Source organism: Elgaria multicarinata, chromosome 14 (genome assembly GCF_023053635.1).
Source record: "Elgaria multicarinata webbii isolate HBS135686 ecotype San Diego chromosome 14, rElgMul1.1.pri, whole genome shotgun sequence".
Lineage (NCBI taxonomy): Eukaryota > Metazoa > Chordata > Lepidosauria > Squamata > Anguidae > Elgaria > Elgaria multicarinata.
The window spans coordinates 2,372,206-2,388,421 of record NC_086184.1 but is presented as its reverse complement, the minus strand read 5'-3'; the positions used below and the strand labels follow the sequence as shown (position 1 = coordinate 2,388,421).

The 16,216-nt window shown below is 49.9% G+C and overlaps 1 protein-coding gene across 1 annotated transcript in view; it reads right to left on the bottom strand.

The window, feature by feature from the left end:
• The window catches only part of PIEZO1 (piezo type mechanosensitive ion channel component 1 (Er blood group)), a 125,200-nt gene that overhangs the window by 39,857 nt on the left and 69,127 nt on the right, over nucleotides 1-16,216 (bottom strand). Inside the window, exons 9-20 of the mRNA XM_063141292.1 lie at nucleotides 15,639-15,725; nucleotides 13,676-13,757; nucleotides 10,956-11,059; nucleotides 9,241-9,501; nucleotides 8,536-8,647; nucleotides 8,200-8,378; nucleotides 7,184-7,332; nucleotides 6,128-6,295; nucleotides 4,915-5,012; nucleotides 3,886-4,049; nucleotides 1,461-1,637; nucleotides 844-969 (exon numbers count right to left, since the gene is read on the bottom strand). Coding sequence (XP_062997362.1) covers nucleotides 844-969; nucleotides 1,461-1,637; nucleotides 3,886-4,049; nucleotides 4,915-5,012; nucleotides 6,128-6,295; nucleotides 7,184-7,332; nucleotides 8,200-8,378; nucleotides 8,536-8,647; nucleotides 9,241-9,501; nucleotides 10,956-11,059; nucleotides 13,676-13,757; nucleotides 15,639-15,725 — 1,707 coding nt within the window. The remainder of the gene's footprint in view (nucleotides 1-843; nucleotides 970-1,460; nucleotides 1,638-3,885; nucleotides 4,050-4,914; nucleotides 5,013-6,127; nucleotides 6,296-7,183; nucleotides 7,333-8,199; nucleotides 8,379-8,535; nucleotides 8,648-9,240; nucleotides 9,502-10,955; nucleotides 11,060-13,675; nucleotides 13,758-15,638; nucleotides 15,726-16,216) is intronic.

Below are 16,216 nucleotides of genomic sequence, written 5' to 3'. Positions count from 1 at the left end.
AGAGAGATGGGGAATGGAGACGGAGAGACGATTGATTGATTGATGGCATTTCTATATCGTCCAATAGCCGAACCATTAAAACCATAAAAGGCCCTCTGCTGAGAAGCTGTAAACCGTCAAACCCCATAGATTGGAATTCTAATTTCAGTGGGTCAGACAGTTCCAAAAGGTGATAAAAACTGGGGCAATTTCTCTTCCAGTAGTATTCCGCTCAAATAAGGAGGAGGGCTTTCTCTGCTGTGGCACCCCGGCTGTGGAATGAGCTCCCCAGAGAGGTTCGCCTGGTGCCTACACAGTATTCCTTCTGTCGCCAGCTGAAGACCTTTTTTATTTTCTCAGTATTTAAAAACCTAATTTAACTTAAATTTAAACTTTGCTGTTTTAATTCCATATTTTAATCTATATCAATTTCTGCTGCGTGGTTTTATCCTGGTTGTGCTTTTTATATTGTATTTTGCATTTGTGTTTTTAGACTCTTGGTGGTTTTATTATGCTTTTCATGGTTTTAATTTCTGTGAACCACCCAGACAGCTTCGGCTATTGGGCGGTACAGAAATGAAATAAATAAATATATAAATAAATCCTTCTTTCCTCGAAGAGGACTGGTCAATGTGATTACCGCCACTTTTCCTGTTTTGTTTTACATGGCAACTGAAAGACTGGAAGCTGCAACTGGATACCCACAGCCCCCCAAGGGTTTGCATAATGTCTAAATGATTACATGAATCAGACGTCCAGTTGGGACCACTCCAGATGCAACAGCTCCTTCCCAAACAACTCAGGAGACAACAGAAGAATGGAAAGAAGGAGAGGGAGAACTACCAAGATGGAGAAAACACGCACCTGGATGTAACCCAGGTTGGGAAAGCCCTTCCGGATGCCAAACCAGTTGGCTGGATCAACGGGACCCTGGTAGAGCGTAGAGTTGCCTATCTCCTCCGGCTCGAGATTGGTGCTGTTGGGCTGAGGCTGGGGAGTAAACAAAGATTATGCCATATTTCTTATTATACTGCAATACAATTGTATACCTTACATTATAATTAGGATTTATCTAGTGCAGTGGTTCCCAAACTTTTTCAGGTCACCGCCCCCTTGGTTCCGCAAACTCATGCCCAGTGCCCCCTACCCTACACTATAAAAATTATTATTTAGAATAGCGGTTTTCAACGACCCACTAAGGAAGATAATAACAATAAAATTCAAAACAGTAACAATTAATTGAATATTTATTCAAAATCCGAAGCACCTGCCGCAGGCTTGCCGAGGGAGGAAGGGAAAAGAGAGCGAACGCCTCTGTTTTGCAGCCGGCGTGGCGGGGCACACCAAGCAGGGTATGTCTCTTCATTAGTGTTTTGGTGCTCTTGAAACATTTCAATTCACCGTTAAAAGGACTCTTCTTAAATGGTATTAATACATGTGTGGATTCTTCCCCTGTATGGCTTGGGACCAAACTCCCATACCTCAGTGCAGTTACTGGCGTACTCTTGCGGGTTGACGATCTTCAACTGGTAGAGCATCTTGCAAACGATGATGATGCAGACCCAGACTGTGGAGAGGCAGGAGGCCATGTGGCAGAAGCGGCTATAGGGAAGGGCAAACGCCCACAGCACCACCAGCAGGAAATTCATCACCGACACCTGGGTGCGAGGAGAGAAACGGAGGATGGAGTGTTGCAGCCAGGGATGGGGGGCTCCCACCAGCTGCCACGCCCAACGAAGCACAGCAGAGCAGTCTCCGGTGTACAGACCAGCGTTCTGGGAATATTCACTGTCTCTGTTCCATTCTTAGAAGGTAAGTTTCTAGTCCTCATGTTGCGGGTAAAAACATCTCCCCAGTGCCTTCATGAGGGGCTAAGAAAACGTCTCAGGAGAGTTTTAGGACTTTGCATCATCCCTCCCTCCCTACCCAATAACCAATTACAACATTTTTTGGCAACAGTAGATATTGTCGTGCCATGGTTACTTCTAAGTTAAACTACTACAATATATGCTGCATGGGGCTGCCTTTGAAAAACATCCCCAGTGGGTACAAAATGGGTTCAAGGTGCTGGTTTTAACCTATAAAGCCTTACACGGCTTGGGACCACAATACCTGACGGAACGCCTCTCCCGACATGAACCTACCCGTACACTGCGCTCAACGTCTAAGGTCCTCCTCCGAGTGCCTACTCCGAGGGAAGCTCGGAGGATGGCAACAAGGGAGAGGGCCTTTTCGGTGGTGGCCCACCAATTATGGAATGATTTCCCCGATGAGGCTCGCCTGGAGCCAACATTGTTATCTTTTTGACACCAGGTCAAGACTTTTCTCCCAGGCATTTAACAGCATTTAACAACATATGCTAAGTTTGTTTGTTTTTTAATGGACCCCAGAACTGTCATTGTTTAAAATGGATACTGTTGTTTTATACTGTTTTATGTTTCTTATGGTTTTAAATTTTGTATACTTTTTAATGTTCACTGTTTTTAACTTTTGTAAACCGCCCAGAGAGCTTCGGCTATGGGGCAGTATATAAATGTAATAAATAATAACTAAATAAAATGCAGTAGATAAGACTGCTATCAAGAGCCCATTTTGGTGACGTGTGGCTCCTTTATTTTATCAACTTCATTGGCTCTGATCCGTTTTCAAGCCCAACCCAAATTGCTCAATGGTTCGGCACCCAGTTGCTGGAGAACCGTGTCTGCCAGCCGCATGCTTGGATCTTTAGAGGAGACCTTGCTATGTGCCCTGCCAACATCAGAGGTGCAGTGATCAGACAGGGCCTTCTTTCAGCAGGGGCCATGGAGTTATGGAAGAACTTACCTTGAGAGATCTGGCTGGACCCCTCTATACAGGCCTTCAGGCACCTATTAAAAACCCCTCTTTTCATAAAGCGCTTCTGATTTCACACCTGTCACTAGAGCGATTTCCTGTTCCTTTGTTGCTTTTACACGTATTGTGCTACTGATTGTTCTTATAACATGGAGGCTCGGTTATGGAGCCAGAAGGCAGGATTTTAAAACAAGAAATAAATAAAGAAGCGTTAAAACGACCAGCAGCTCCATCCATCCTAGGAAGGCTCTGGGCAGGGGGAAACCGAGGTAGGCTGACACAGCACAGCAAGACATTCCTACAGGGAGAGGGTCAAGCAAGCCAAGAACAGCGAGGACTCGGATAGAAGGCCCTTTGCTTGCAGGTGCAAAGAGCAAGAAATCATACAGGAGGCGCATGGGAGTTTATTTATTTCGAATATTTATATACCGCTCCCCATTGAAAAATTTCGGAGCGGTGTACAAGGTAAACTAAAAACAGAATAAAACAGTTAAAACAAAATTTAAAAAGAAGCAAAAAACAGAAATCCAAGGCTGCATGTTAAAGAAAGGCTTCTTGGAATAAAGATGTTTTCAGGAGGCGCCGAAAGGAGTACAAGGTTGGCGCCTGTCTGACCTCCAGAGGCAGGGAGTTCCACAGGAGGGGTGCCACCACGCTGAAGGCTCTGCCCCTGGTGGATTCCAATCGGAGGATGGATCTAGGTGGAACCACCAGGAGCAGGCCCTCGGATGACCTCAGTGACCGGGCAGGTTGGTAAGGGAGAAGGCGCTCTCTCAGGTATCCTGGTCCCAAGTTGTTTAGGGCTTTGTACACAAGTACAAGAACCTTCAACCTGGTCCAGTAGTGAATAGGCAGCCAGTGCAGTTCCCTCAGGGGCAGCTCCAGACAACAGCCGAGCTGCAGAATTCTGCACTAGCTCCAGCTTCCAGAGCAGCCCCACATAGAGCGCGTTGCAGTAATCCAATCTTGAGTTCAGTGGGCCCAGCTCTCTCCGTCCGTGTCCCCGTTGCTTGCCTTCCTTCAGCAGAACCCCTCCCTCGGTCACTTGCCCCCACTTTTCTCTGGCATCCTCACCTCTTGCAAAGCCACCCAGACAATATACAGCGCCACCAGCTTCAGGACGTGCAGCTCCAGCACCCGCAGCACGAAGACGCGGATGTGGCTGAGAACGTCCGAGAACTTCCCGCCCAGCACCATCAGGCGTTCCAGCACCAGGCCCCACTTGCTGGGAACGCCCCCTGCAGCGGGAGAAATGGGGAGAAAAGGTTATTGCAGGGAGAAGCGGCTGGAAGCATCGAGGCTCGCTGGATTGGAGTCCTTTTAAAACAGAGGCGGGCAGAGGTCAAGCTTGTGGGATCTACTTTGAGTTGTGTGTTTTGACTATTATGTATTTATTTATTTATTGCATTTCTGTACCGCCCAATAGCCGAAGCTCCCTGGGTGGTTCACAAAAATTAAAACCATTCAAAGTATAAAACCACAATATAAAATATTACAGTATAAAAGCACAAGCAGGATAAAGTCAGCAGCAGTGCAGAAATACACATTTAAAATGCAAAGTTAAAACAGCAAAGTTAAAATTAATTTAAAGACTGTTAAAATACTGAGAGAATACTAGAAGCCCCAAGATGCACCAACTGGAGCCTGGTGCAAAAGGCGCGGAACTGAAGGATTGTGAGCCCAGGAAGTTGTTTTGTGCTTGTAGTTACAGGTGGCGCTGTAAGGGAAGCCTCCTGAATGATTCCATTAGCTTTTCGGTTAACCTTTATTTATTTATTTATTACATTTTAATACCGCCCAATAGCCGAAGCTCTCTGGGCGGTTCACAAAAATTAAAACCATAATAAAACAACCAACAGGTTAAAAGCACAAATACGCATGGAGCATTCAAGAAGATGGAGGTGGAGCAGGAGAGAAAGCCCTCCTCTCCATAAGCCGGGCAAGAGCATAACCCTTCTTTGCACCTTGCAGGATACAAAGAACGGTTCTGCTCCTGGAGACAAGACACCTTCCTAATTTTCCCCTTAGAGGCAGCAAGTTCTGGATAATTAAACCCCTTGGCTGCTGCTCCTTGCTCACCTGACGAGAGGAACGCCCACTCACCTTCAGACACAGCATCAGCCTTCTCTTCCGGTTCGTGGTCTTCAGCTTCTTCATCCTTTGCCTGCAATAGCAACTGGCTCCCACTAGCCTCTTTGCCCCTAAAAATCAAGAGGAATTATGGCAACCAGAACTGGGAGGGGGACTTGGAAGAAGACAAGATGCGCTCTGTCACCAAGTCCCTGGGACACATGCCAGAGGACAAAGGGGGAAAGAGGATAGAACAACCCACGCAAGCCCAATCATCTGTCAGGCTCAACGTGGGCTGTTCCGACGACAACCCACAATGCTTATTTTGCAGGGTTGGTTGTCGTGTTGTGCGAACTGTATTTCTGACCTACATACATATAAACTTTAAAAGGAAAAGAATATTGACACTTAAAAAATGTCAGAGGCTGATGCGGAGTTGGAAATCTTGGCAAGGACCATATTAGGTGTGGAGGCTCGTAAGGAGGACCCTGCAAAGAGGCATGGAGCGTGTGCAGAGGAGGGCAACCAGGATGGTCAGGGGTCTGGAAACAAAGCCCTATGAAGAGAGACTGAAAGAACTGGGCAGGTTTAGCCTGGAGAAGAGGAGATTGAGGGGAGACATGAGAGCACTCTTCAAATACTTAAAAGTTGTCACACAGAGGAGGGCCAGGATCTCTTCTCGATCCTCCCAGAGTGCAGGACATGGAATAACGGGCTCAAGTTACAGGAAGCCAGATTCCGGCTGGACATCAGGAAAAACTTCCTGACTGTTAGAGCAGTACGACAATGGAACCAGTGACCTAGGGAGGTTGTGGGCTCTCCCACACTAGAGGCCTTCAAGAGGCAGCTGGACGACCATCTGTCAGGGATGCTTTAGGGTGGATTCCTGCATTGAGCAGGGGGTTGGACTCGATGGCCTTGTAGACCCCTTCCAACTCTGCTATTCTATGATTCTATGAATCTTCTCCACCATATCTCCAACAGTGCATCATGCTCCACTGGAAGGCCTGGGGAACCTTTTCTGAACCGCTTCCTCCAAAGCCCACATTCCAAACATCGAATTTCCCCTGTCTGAAGCCCTCCCGTACCCATTCCCAACTGTACCTGGGCTTAAGTGCATTTGTCCCCATTCAGCCCTGGCCCTTTCCTCCCACGTGCAGTGGCCATGCAGGCTGGGGATAATGGAAGCGGTTGTCTAACCCACGTGGTTAGGGGAAAGACCCGCTCTATGAGACGTGCCACTTACTCCAGCGGCTGCGAGCCACGCAGGACGTGCTCCAGGTCGGTGATGCGCATGAAGGGGTGGTGGAAGTAATGCAGCTGCAGGATACAGGCCAGCAGGAAGAAGCCCGGGATGAAGATGCTGGAGAACAGCTCCGTGACGCTGAACTGCTCTAGGCCCAGGTCGCCCAGCCTGCCGGAGGGAAGCAAAGCCAAAGTAAGAAGTGTTAGACCAGGGCTGGTGAGGGCTGAATTCGGTCGGATAAGTTCTCGGGGATTTGGGGGGGGGGGATTCCAGCAGTGGGCACGGCTCAAGGCGAAAGGGGTGGGGCAAAAGGTGAACGTCGGGAGGACTAAATATCAAAGATACCTGTGTATTCCTGCTGGTCACTAAAGCTTTAGGAGAGGCGTTTCAACCTGTTAGAACACCCCTGTTAAAACAGCTCCACTGGCTTCCGGTCTGTTTCCGGGCACAATTTAAAGTGCTGGTTATGACCTGTGAAGCTCTCTACGGCTCGGGTCCAGGTGATCTGAAAGACCGTATTCTCCCTTACGAGCCTGACCGTGCTTTAAGATCTTCAAGGGAGGCCCTTCTCTCAGTCCCACCAACATCCCAAGCAAGCCTGATGGGTACACAGGAGAGGGCCTTCTCGGTGGTTGCTCCAGTGCTCTGGAACTCTCTTCCCAGGGAAGCTAGACTGGTGTGTTTTAGGAGGCAGGCAAAAACGTTCTTGTTCTCGCAGACCTTTGGCGAATAATCTGGACCGTTGTCTATGCCAAGGACTTTTAAAATGGCCATGTATTTTAAATGTTTTTAATACTGGAACACATTTAATATATTTTTAAACTTTTGTATATTTCTATTTGTAGGTTTTAAATGTCTATGTTTTAAATTTTGTCATGCCGCCTTGAGGACAGCATTGTGTGGACAGAGCGCTGGTCTAGAGGAGGCCTTGGTCTGATCCAGCAGGGCTCTTCTTACTCTCGAGGAGACCTAGCGTTTTGGGGGTCCCCACGCAGCGGGCCTTTTTGCTCCCACGTCTACAACCGCCAACGGTGCCAAGGACGCGACGCCACTCACTGCTCATCGGTCAATCCCGTGAAGTTCCGCCAGTACATGGGGAAGTCCTCAAACTGGAAGGTGTAAACGGCAATGAGCACCAGCATGGTGTAGGCCACCACGAGCCACCAGAAGGCCTTCAAGAGTTTCCGCCAGAGGCTGTAGTACACCTGCAGAGGAAGAATATAGGGATTGGAGCAGGTTGAGGAAAAGAGGCTTGGGTCCTGCCAACCCACCCACCCACTCACATGCTCCTCCAGCCCAAATTCCGGGGGGGGGGACAACCCCCCCCCCAGGAAAGAGACACCCAGAGATGGTTCCTCTGAGTCATCCTCCTCCATTCTGGCGCGCTCTGGATGTGTTGGACTACAACTCCCATCATTCCCAGCCAGCTTGGCCAATGCCAAGGCCAACAGACGCAAACCTTGCACTGCCACACTCTCTGCCGATCCCAGCAGCAGCTCTGAAGTAAGTTCTTAAATGCTGCTAGCCCATACACCAGCCTGCCCCAATCTGGTGTCCTGGACTACAGTTGCCAGCATTCCTGACCCCTGGAGGGCACCCGGTTGGGAAAGGCTGCTGTACACCCATCACATCTTTAGGGTCTCAAAAGGAGTAGTGGAAATACCCTGCAACAAAATACCCTTCGCATTTCCAGGCTCACAATTAAGTCGTTGGAAAACACAGTTTGCCACCAGCATACAAGAAGCACAAGTAGATCTTGGAAGGTTTGCGGAGCAAGGGGTGGGTTGGGGTGTCAACAAGGAGAGAGTTCCAAGGCCTCTATTCAGGGCAGCCTTCCCTACCTGCCACCCTCCAAATGCTTTCGACTTCAGCTCCCATGAGTCCCAACTAACATGGCCAATGGCCAGGAATCTTGGGGAGTGCTGCCAGTCAGTGTCGACAATACTGGGCTAGGTGGACCAAGGTCTGACTCCGTAGAAGGCAGCTTCTGAGGCTCCTATGCCAACACTTTAGACTCATCACGTCCTGCTCTTGGTTCCACCACACCTGTCCAAGCCAGTCCCAACTCTTACCTGGAAGAGGGTGAGGCAAAGGAGGAAGAGGAACATGTAGACAATCTTGTAGACGACCAGGCGCCCGGCGAAGCTGACGACGATGAACATGCCGGCGCACACCAAGATCCAGAACTTGGCGTAGAAGCCCGACACGTACGCCCCCAGGATCTTCAGCACGTCACGCTTGCGGCCTGGCCCTGAAAGTGGAGGTGTGGGGGGAGAGAGAGTAGCTCAAAATCTAGGGCGCCATTGCAGAACCCCAATATATAACATGCTGGCACAATGGGCCTTTCTTTTCTTTTCCAAGCAAATCCAGTCTTGCTGACCCATTGGTCTCGGGTCCCCGGTTCTCACCTGAGTCCGCAACCATCACCTCCATCAAGGGCGCAGGTGGGGGCTTCTTTTTCAGCAGCTTCTCCTTCACGAATTGCCGGACCAGGAGCCAGAAGGTCAAGGTGTAAAGGAGCTGCAGGGAAAGAGGATGGGGGCGGGGGGGGGGGAACGTTAAGGGCACTGGGAAACTAGTGCACACCCAGAGGTGGTCAACCAGGATTGGGAAGGGTCTAGGAACCAAGTCCTATGAGGAACAGCTGAAAGAGCCAGGCATGTTAAGTCTGGAGAAGAGGAGATTAAGGAGAGACGTGATAGCGGTCTTTAAATATCTGAATGGCCGACGCACAGAAGATGGAGCAGCCTCGTTCCCTGCTTCTCCAGAGGACGGGGCTAGGAGCAATAGGTGCAAACTGCAAGGAAACAGATTTGGGCTAAACATTAGGAGAAACTTCCTCATGGTAACTGCTGTACGACAGTGGAGCCGATGGCCACTACCCCTTCCATAATCCTTGCCCGTTGGCCATGCTGGCTGGGACCTATGGAAGCTGTCGTTCAAAACAACCGGAGGGCATGAGGGTGCGCACTCCTGCTCTAGAGACAGAGTGAAATAAAAGCAGCAGGAAGAAAAGAGGAAAAGGGCGGTGGAGGGAAGAGGAAAAGTGAAGGCTGGACAGATGCAGACATACGCGCAGTGCAGAGACGTTGCGATATCTACACGCTCTGTACCTTGGCTCCCAGGTCCAGGCAGGGGTACGAGGGTCGCACCAGCCCCAGCTGTACCAAAGGCATAAAGCCGACTCTGGTGGGCAACTCGGGCTCCAGGTCCATGCCCCAAACGTACTGCAGGCTGCAGAGGGCGACGCCGTAGAGGAGGATGAACGGGGAGCACAGCATGGCGAAGTGGTGCCTGTTACGCACAATCCAGATGAGGCAGGCCCACAGCAGCAGCACGAAGGTCAGCCAGCTGTGGTAGGTGATGCTCCACACCTGGGGAGGGAGGGTGCAAGGAGTGAGCAGACGCGAACGCCTTCCTCGGACAGGGTGGGATCTGAGACAGCCCAGCCTCCCCCAACGCGGAACTCCACAAATGTGTTGGACTACAACATCCATTCTCCTCAACCAACAGGTGCTGGGTGGGGATGATGGGGGTGTAGACCAATGCATCTAGGGCCAATATAGCACTTTTTATTATTATACCTTTAATTCACTGTACACTGTTTTGGAAAACTTGGTTTAGCTAGGGTGACCCTATGAAAAGGAGGACAGGGCTCCTGTATCTTTAACAGTTGCATAGAAAAGGGAATTTCAGCAGGTGTCATTTGCATATATGGAGAACATGGTGAAATTCCCTCTTCAACACAACAGTTAAAGTTGCAGGAGCCCTGCCCTCTTTTAAATCTGGTCACTCTGGTATAGCTCCTGCAGCTTTAACTTTTGTGATGGAGGGAAATTCAACAGATTCTCCATATATACAAATGACACCTGCTGAAATTCCCTTTTCTATACATCTGTTAAAGATACGGGAGCCCTGTCCTCCTTTTCATAGGGTCACCCTAGTTTAGTCGAGAAATGAGGCACAAGTTCTGGAAAGAAACACTGTCTTGTAAAACGGGGTGGGCAGTGTGTGGCTCTCCAGATGTTTTGGCCTACAAATCCCATCATGCCTCACCGTTGGCTATGGTGGCTCAGGCTGCTGGGAGTTGCTGGCAAACTACATCTGGAGGTCTCCAAACCCACCCACCCCACTGTACAAAGTGACCAGAGTTGGAAACAAAACGGAATGTCTTAGGCCCTGCGGACCAGAATAATTTGTCTTATTTATTTGTTTAAAATATTTCTTGGCTGCCTTTCAGGGCAGGAGCCTTGCCAAGGCAATGTACAAGAATAAAACACCTAATAAAAACAAGATACGGTAGTAAAAACGCAATAAAAACAGCAGCAAACATTCCAAACAACAAGAAAAGCCCAAAGGATTTTAAACTAAGGCCCTTCCAACCCTCCAGTGACTGGACTACTTTAGCACCTATAGGACTAGGACTTGGCTTTTGAGGATGACACGCCCTCTCCAACCACTAGGCAATGCTCCTCTATATGGCTTCCACTGACCCTTTGCCTGATGCACCACCTAAAATTAGCTTTGCTCGTATAAAGACCACCATTTCTCTCTTGATTTCTGCTCTCTGCTTTCGCAGCTCCGTTTGCAGGCCACGAAACTGGAGCGACGTCTCTGACCATGTTCTTAAGGGTGGCAGGAGGAGAAATCCTTTAAAGAATTGGTTCCATGTGTCCACGTGCGGGAGGCTTACTGCGCTAAGTGTTTGTGGCAGCTGTAATTTTGTTCTTTTTTCAAAAAAAAAACAGCTCTCCGTCGCCCTCCCTTTCTCCTGCCCACCACCCAGATGTCTGCCAGTACACAGCCCCGGCGCCTCCGCTTTGCTTACCATCATGGCAATCAGGGCGCAGACGTAACTCTGGTTCATGATGACGGGGCCGAGTGAATGCAGCAGGGCCAGCTTGTCTTTGCAGTGCTCCTGTTTCTTGCTGGCTACAAGGAGGGGTGGTGGTGTTTAGGGCACAGTCCAACCATCCAAGCAAAAAAGGTAGGTAAAATGCAGCCTCGAATGACCGACAAAGCTACCTTACACCGAGACAGACCAGGAGTCCGTATGGCCATGTGCTGCAATTGCAGCATCTCTCTGGCACCCCTGGTCTTTCCTAGTGTGAGGATTGCCACAGGTTTGATCCTGGGATAAGAACATAAGAACATAAGCAGAGCCCTGATGCTGGATCAAGACCACGGGTCCATCTAGTCCAGCATTCGGTTCACACAGTGGCCAACCAGCCATCGGCCAGGGACCAACAAGGCAGGACATGGTGCAACAGCACCCTCCTGCCCATGTTCCCCAGCAACTACTGGTGCACACGGGCTTACTGCCTCGAATACTGGAGATAGCACACAACCATCTGGGCTAGTAGACATGAATAGCCTTCTCCTCCAGGTATTTATCCAACCCCCTTTTAAAGTCATCCAAATGGGTGGCCATCATTGGGTGGAACTCACTACCATCTTGCGGTAGTGAGTTCCATAATTTAACTTCTTTACAGCGGCTGCACACTGGGTGGACATTTTCAGGGAGCTTCCACCACAATCCCAAGATTTCTTTCTTGTTCGGTCACCGCCAGCTCAGATCCCATGTTTTGTTCTGCCTTGTACTGACCACCTGAGAACCCTGTAACTGGAGATGCCAGTGACCAAAGCTTCTCCCTCAACAATCAATGTCTACTAGTCCTGATGGCTATGTGATACCTCCAGTATCAGCGGCAGTAAGCCTATATATATACATCAGTTGCTGGGGAACATAAGTTTTATACTTAAGTTGTACTTTATGGTTTAAACTTTTGTGAATTGCTTGGGACCACAATACCTGACGGAACGCCTCTCCCGACATGAATATACCCGGTCACTATGTTCAACATCTAAGGTCCTCCTCTGGGTGCCTACTCCGAGAGAGGCTCGGAGTATGGCAACAAGGGATGGGGCCTTTTCGGTGGTGGCCCCCAGACTATGGAACGATCTCCCTGACGAGGCTCGCCTGGCGCCAATGCTGCTATCTTTCCAGCGCCAGGTTAAGACTTTCCTCTTTGCCCAGGCATATGGCGGCACATCTTAATCACCCACTTGTTTAGTTTTTTTAACGGTTCTTAATGCTTTATGTGAGTATGTTCTGTGTTTTAAATTTTTAAATTTTGTATACTTGTTTTTATCTCGATTTTAGAATTTCTGGAAACCGCGCAGAGAGCTCTAGCTATGGAGGCGGGGCGGTATATAAGTGTAATAAATAAATAAATAAATAAATAAATAAATAAAGAGCTTCAGCTGTTGGTGGTAAATAAAACCAATGTGCTCACGTTCCCTAGCAACTGGTATACAGTGGCAAACTTTCCTCCGGTTCTGGAGGTATCTAATCCTCGTAGCTACTGAGAGCAAAAGGGGCACCGATGCCCCTGTGGTGATACCTTTCGGCCACTAAGAGGCAGCATCGCCTCATGTCGGACCAGTCCAGGATGCTTCCGGGAGAGTGAAATGCCAGGTGAGTGACCCACACCCACGGCTCCTATGTTCAGCACGGACTCAGGGAACAGCATGACCTTCGGATTGCCCTCCAGGGCAGGGCGGATAGCAGCCTTCACCATCCTCAACACCAAAGGCTGGGTCGGAGAGTTTGCCTTTCACGCAAGCCTCTTTCAGCCAATTCCATTCCATTTTGGAGAAACTGTCAGCGGCCGCATTCCAGGGGTAGGCAGGGCTGAAGGATCTCTTCTCGATCCTCCCAGAGTGCAGGACGTGGAAGTGACAGGAAGCCAGGTTCCGGCTGGACATCAGGAAAAACTTCCTGACTGTTAGAGCAGTACGACAATGGAACCAGTTATCTAGGGAGGTGGTGGGCTCTCCCACACTAGAGGCTGCTGGACAACCCTCTGTCAGGGATGCTTTAGGGTGGATTCCTGGACTGAGCAGGGGGTTGGACTCGATGGCCTTGTAGGCCCCTTCCAACTCTGCTATTCTATGATTCTATGAAGGCAAAGGGAATGAGATGATAGGCGTGAGGACAAAAATACCAACCTACTGTGGCTGAAAGCTCTTTCTGCCATTGACGAAGCCTTAGGAGATGCATTCCATCCTTTAACAATAGGGGGGAAACTGCACGGCAGTTGGGGGAACAAAGTTGTGTCCATCTGGGAAACTACAGAGGGCAGGATTGGGACCTCAGGCAGGCTGGATTTGGCCCAAAGGCCTGAGCTTCAGCATTCCTGGTTTGCCCCTTGCCCTTTCTCCAGGGAGCTCAGAGCAGCTCAGCACTGGGCTCCTGTCTGGACAGCGCTGCTTTCCTTTACATGCAAAACGACTGAGTGTTGGGGAAAGACCCGGTTTTGTTTTTTGTTTTTCTTGCTGCCTGAACTAGCAAGGGGGCTCCAGATGTTTTGGACTACCACTCTCAGCATGCCTGACCATTGACCATAGGGGCTGATGGGAGTTGAAGTCCAAAACTTCTAGAGGGCACCATGCTGGGGGAGGCAATCACAGCAGATTGTGGTTGGCACACGGCACCACAGGGAGAGGCTCTTGCAAGCCAACAGGAGGATCTGGACTGCCCCTTACCTGGCTGGTCAGCTTCGCCAATCACATGCACTGTGCAGTTCTCTGGATCAGCATTAGCACCTTCCGTGTCATCCAGCATCGGCTGCGGATTGAGGAAGGGGAGAGAGAAATACTGAAGCAAAATGGTGCCCGAGAGCAGCAGCCAACATCAGCCAACATCTGGATAATTTCAGTGGGCGGTTCAGCTACCCTGGAGGCACAGGTGCTGCGTTCCAGAGGGGCAGCCGTGTTAATCCAGCACAGCAGAGCCCACTTAATTAATTAATTAATTAATTAAATTACATTTATATACCGCCCCACAGCCGAAGCTCTCTGGGCGGTTCACAAAAGCGAAAGACAGTAAACATTAAAAATATACAAAATTTAAAAACTATCAGAGACATAAAAACAACAGTATAAAACCAGCAGCATCCATTTAAAACAACAATTCTGGGGTTCCATAAAAAAAAAAAAACTTAGCGTTGTTAAATGCTGTTAAATGCCTGGGAGAAGAGAAAAGTCTTGACCTGGCGCCGGAAAGATAACAATGCTGGCACCAGGCGAGCCTCATCGGGGAGATCATTCCACAGTCGGGGGGCCTTAAGAGCCTTGAGGCGCTTTAAACCAGCCCTTCCCAACCTGGTGCCCTCCAGATGTTTGGGACAGGTGAGAGTTGAATTCCCAAACATCTGAAGGGCCGCAGGTGAAGAAAAGGCTGCCCGAAAGGCTATCAGATTTATCAGGGCAGAAGCTTTCACGGGCTAGCAAGCACTTTGCCAGATGCTTGAAGTGTTATCCTCCACTGGAAGATATACACATGGGAACAGAGCAGGGGAACGTAAACATGGCAAACGGCCACGGAACGCACGGAGTTCAGCCCGTGACATCTGCAAGGCTCAAGCGTGCGTACTGGAGCAGGCGAGGGACACGTCCGTCTCTCTCGCAAAATGGCGTTCGAAGAGCCTATGTGAGGCAAACGTCCTGACAAACGCAGAAGGGGAAACGGTGCTTTGAAGGCACGGAGAATTCTGGACTGCATCCCTTCAAACCTGGCAGGGGAAGGATGGCGTCTTCGAATGCTTCAACATATTCTTAAAAAACATACAAACCCGCAAGTAGAAAACTACCACATCAGGGACAAAAATTCTAGACCACTCTCTGCTTGCTAGTTTTCTACTTGGAGGGAGGGAGGGAGGGGTCTCTCTCTCTCTCTTTTAACTTGTAGAGGTGCATCCAAAAATGTGATGCCCAACTGCCGTCTGAGGTTTCACCTCGTTCTGCTGCATGTACAGACCAGGTCTTCTTTTCAGGCTGCACCCTCCACAGTGCTCGGTACTGACACAGAATCATAGAATAGCAGAGTTGGAAGGGGCCGACAAGGCCATCGAGTCCAACCCCCTGCTCAGTGCAGGAACCCACCCTACAACATCCCTGACAGATGCTTGTCCAGCTGCCTCTTGAAGGCCTCTAGGGTGGGAGAGCCCACAACCTCCCTAGGTAACTGATTCCATTCTCGTACTGCTCTAACAGTCAGGAAGTTTTTCCTGATGTCCAGCTGGAATCTGGCTTCCTTTAACTTGAGCCCGTTATTCCGTGTCCTGCACTCTGGGAGGATCGAGAAGAGATCCTGGCCCTCCTCTGGGTGACAACCTTTTAAGTCTTTGAAGAGTGCTCTCATGTCTCCCCTCAATCTTCTCTTCTCCAGGCTCAACATGCCCAGTTCTTTCAGTCTCTCTTCATAGGGCTTTGTTTCCAGACCCCTGATCAGCCTGGTTGCCCTCCTCGGAACACGCTCCAGCTTGTCTGCGTCCTTCTTGAATTGTGGAGCCCAGAACTGGACGCAATCTACCCACGGTGTCACTCCTGAGACCTCAGCCCCTCTTTCCCCCTCCTGCTCACACCTTGGAGGCCTGAGCAGTCCCAGCAAAGCGAAACACCCGCTGCCCCCCTCCCGCAGCCACCCTGGGGGCCCCTGTCTCCTCACCTTCACATCCTCAGCCAGGCCATCTCGGTCCATGGACCAATTCTCCATTTCCACCGAGTCCAAGGTCGAGCTCGGAGCGCCTCTCCACTTTAAAAAAAAATTAATGGGGGTGAAGTGATCTTAAAAGAGGAAGTGAGGAAGGATTCTGGCAACCTTGCTAAGGGTTCCCCAGTCCCTAGCCAGAAACCAGGCAGCCACAATCCTATAGGTATGTGGAAGCCTGTGCAGCGATTGTGCAGTGGGCAGAGTGAGGGCCCGGCTCCCCCCAGACCGACCCCCTTCTCAAAGCCCTCTCGTAGCCGGTTCTGCAGCCAGCACAACCAGAACAACCAAGTAAGTAGTTGAGGAACGCTTTTTCTAAGCGCTCAAAGCATTTCACAGGTGTTGTTCTCGGGAATTGTTAAAAGAAGCCTGCAAAGTAGGACTATATTATTATCTTCGCATTTTGGCTGGTGAGGCATGAGTTTAGAGCAGGGGTGTTGAACTCAGGCCCTGAGGGCCAAATCCACCCTGCAGGGGTTCCTGGGATGGCCTCACTGCATTCCCCCACCACCACCTACCGTTTGGGGGTTTCTTGC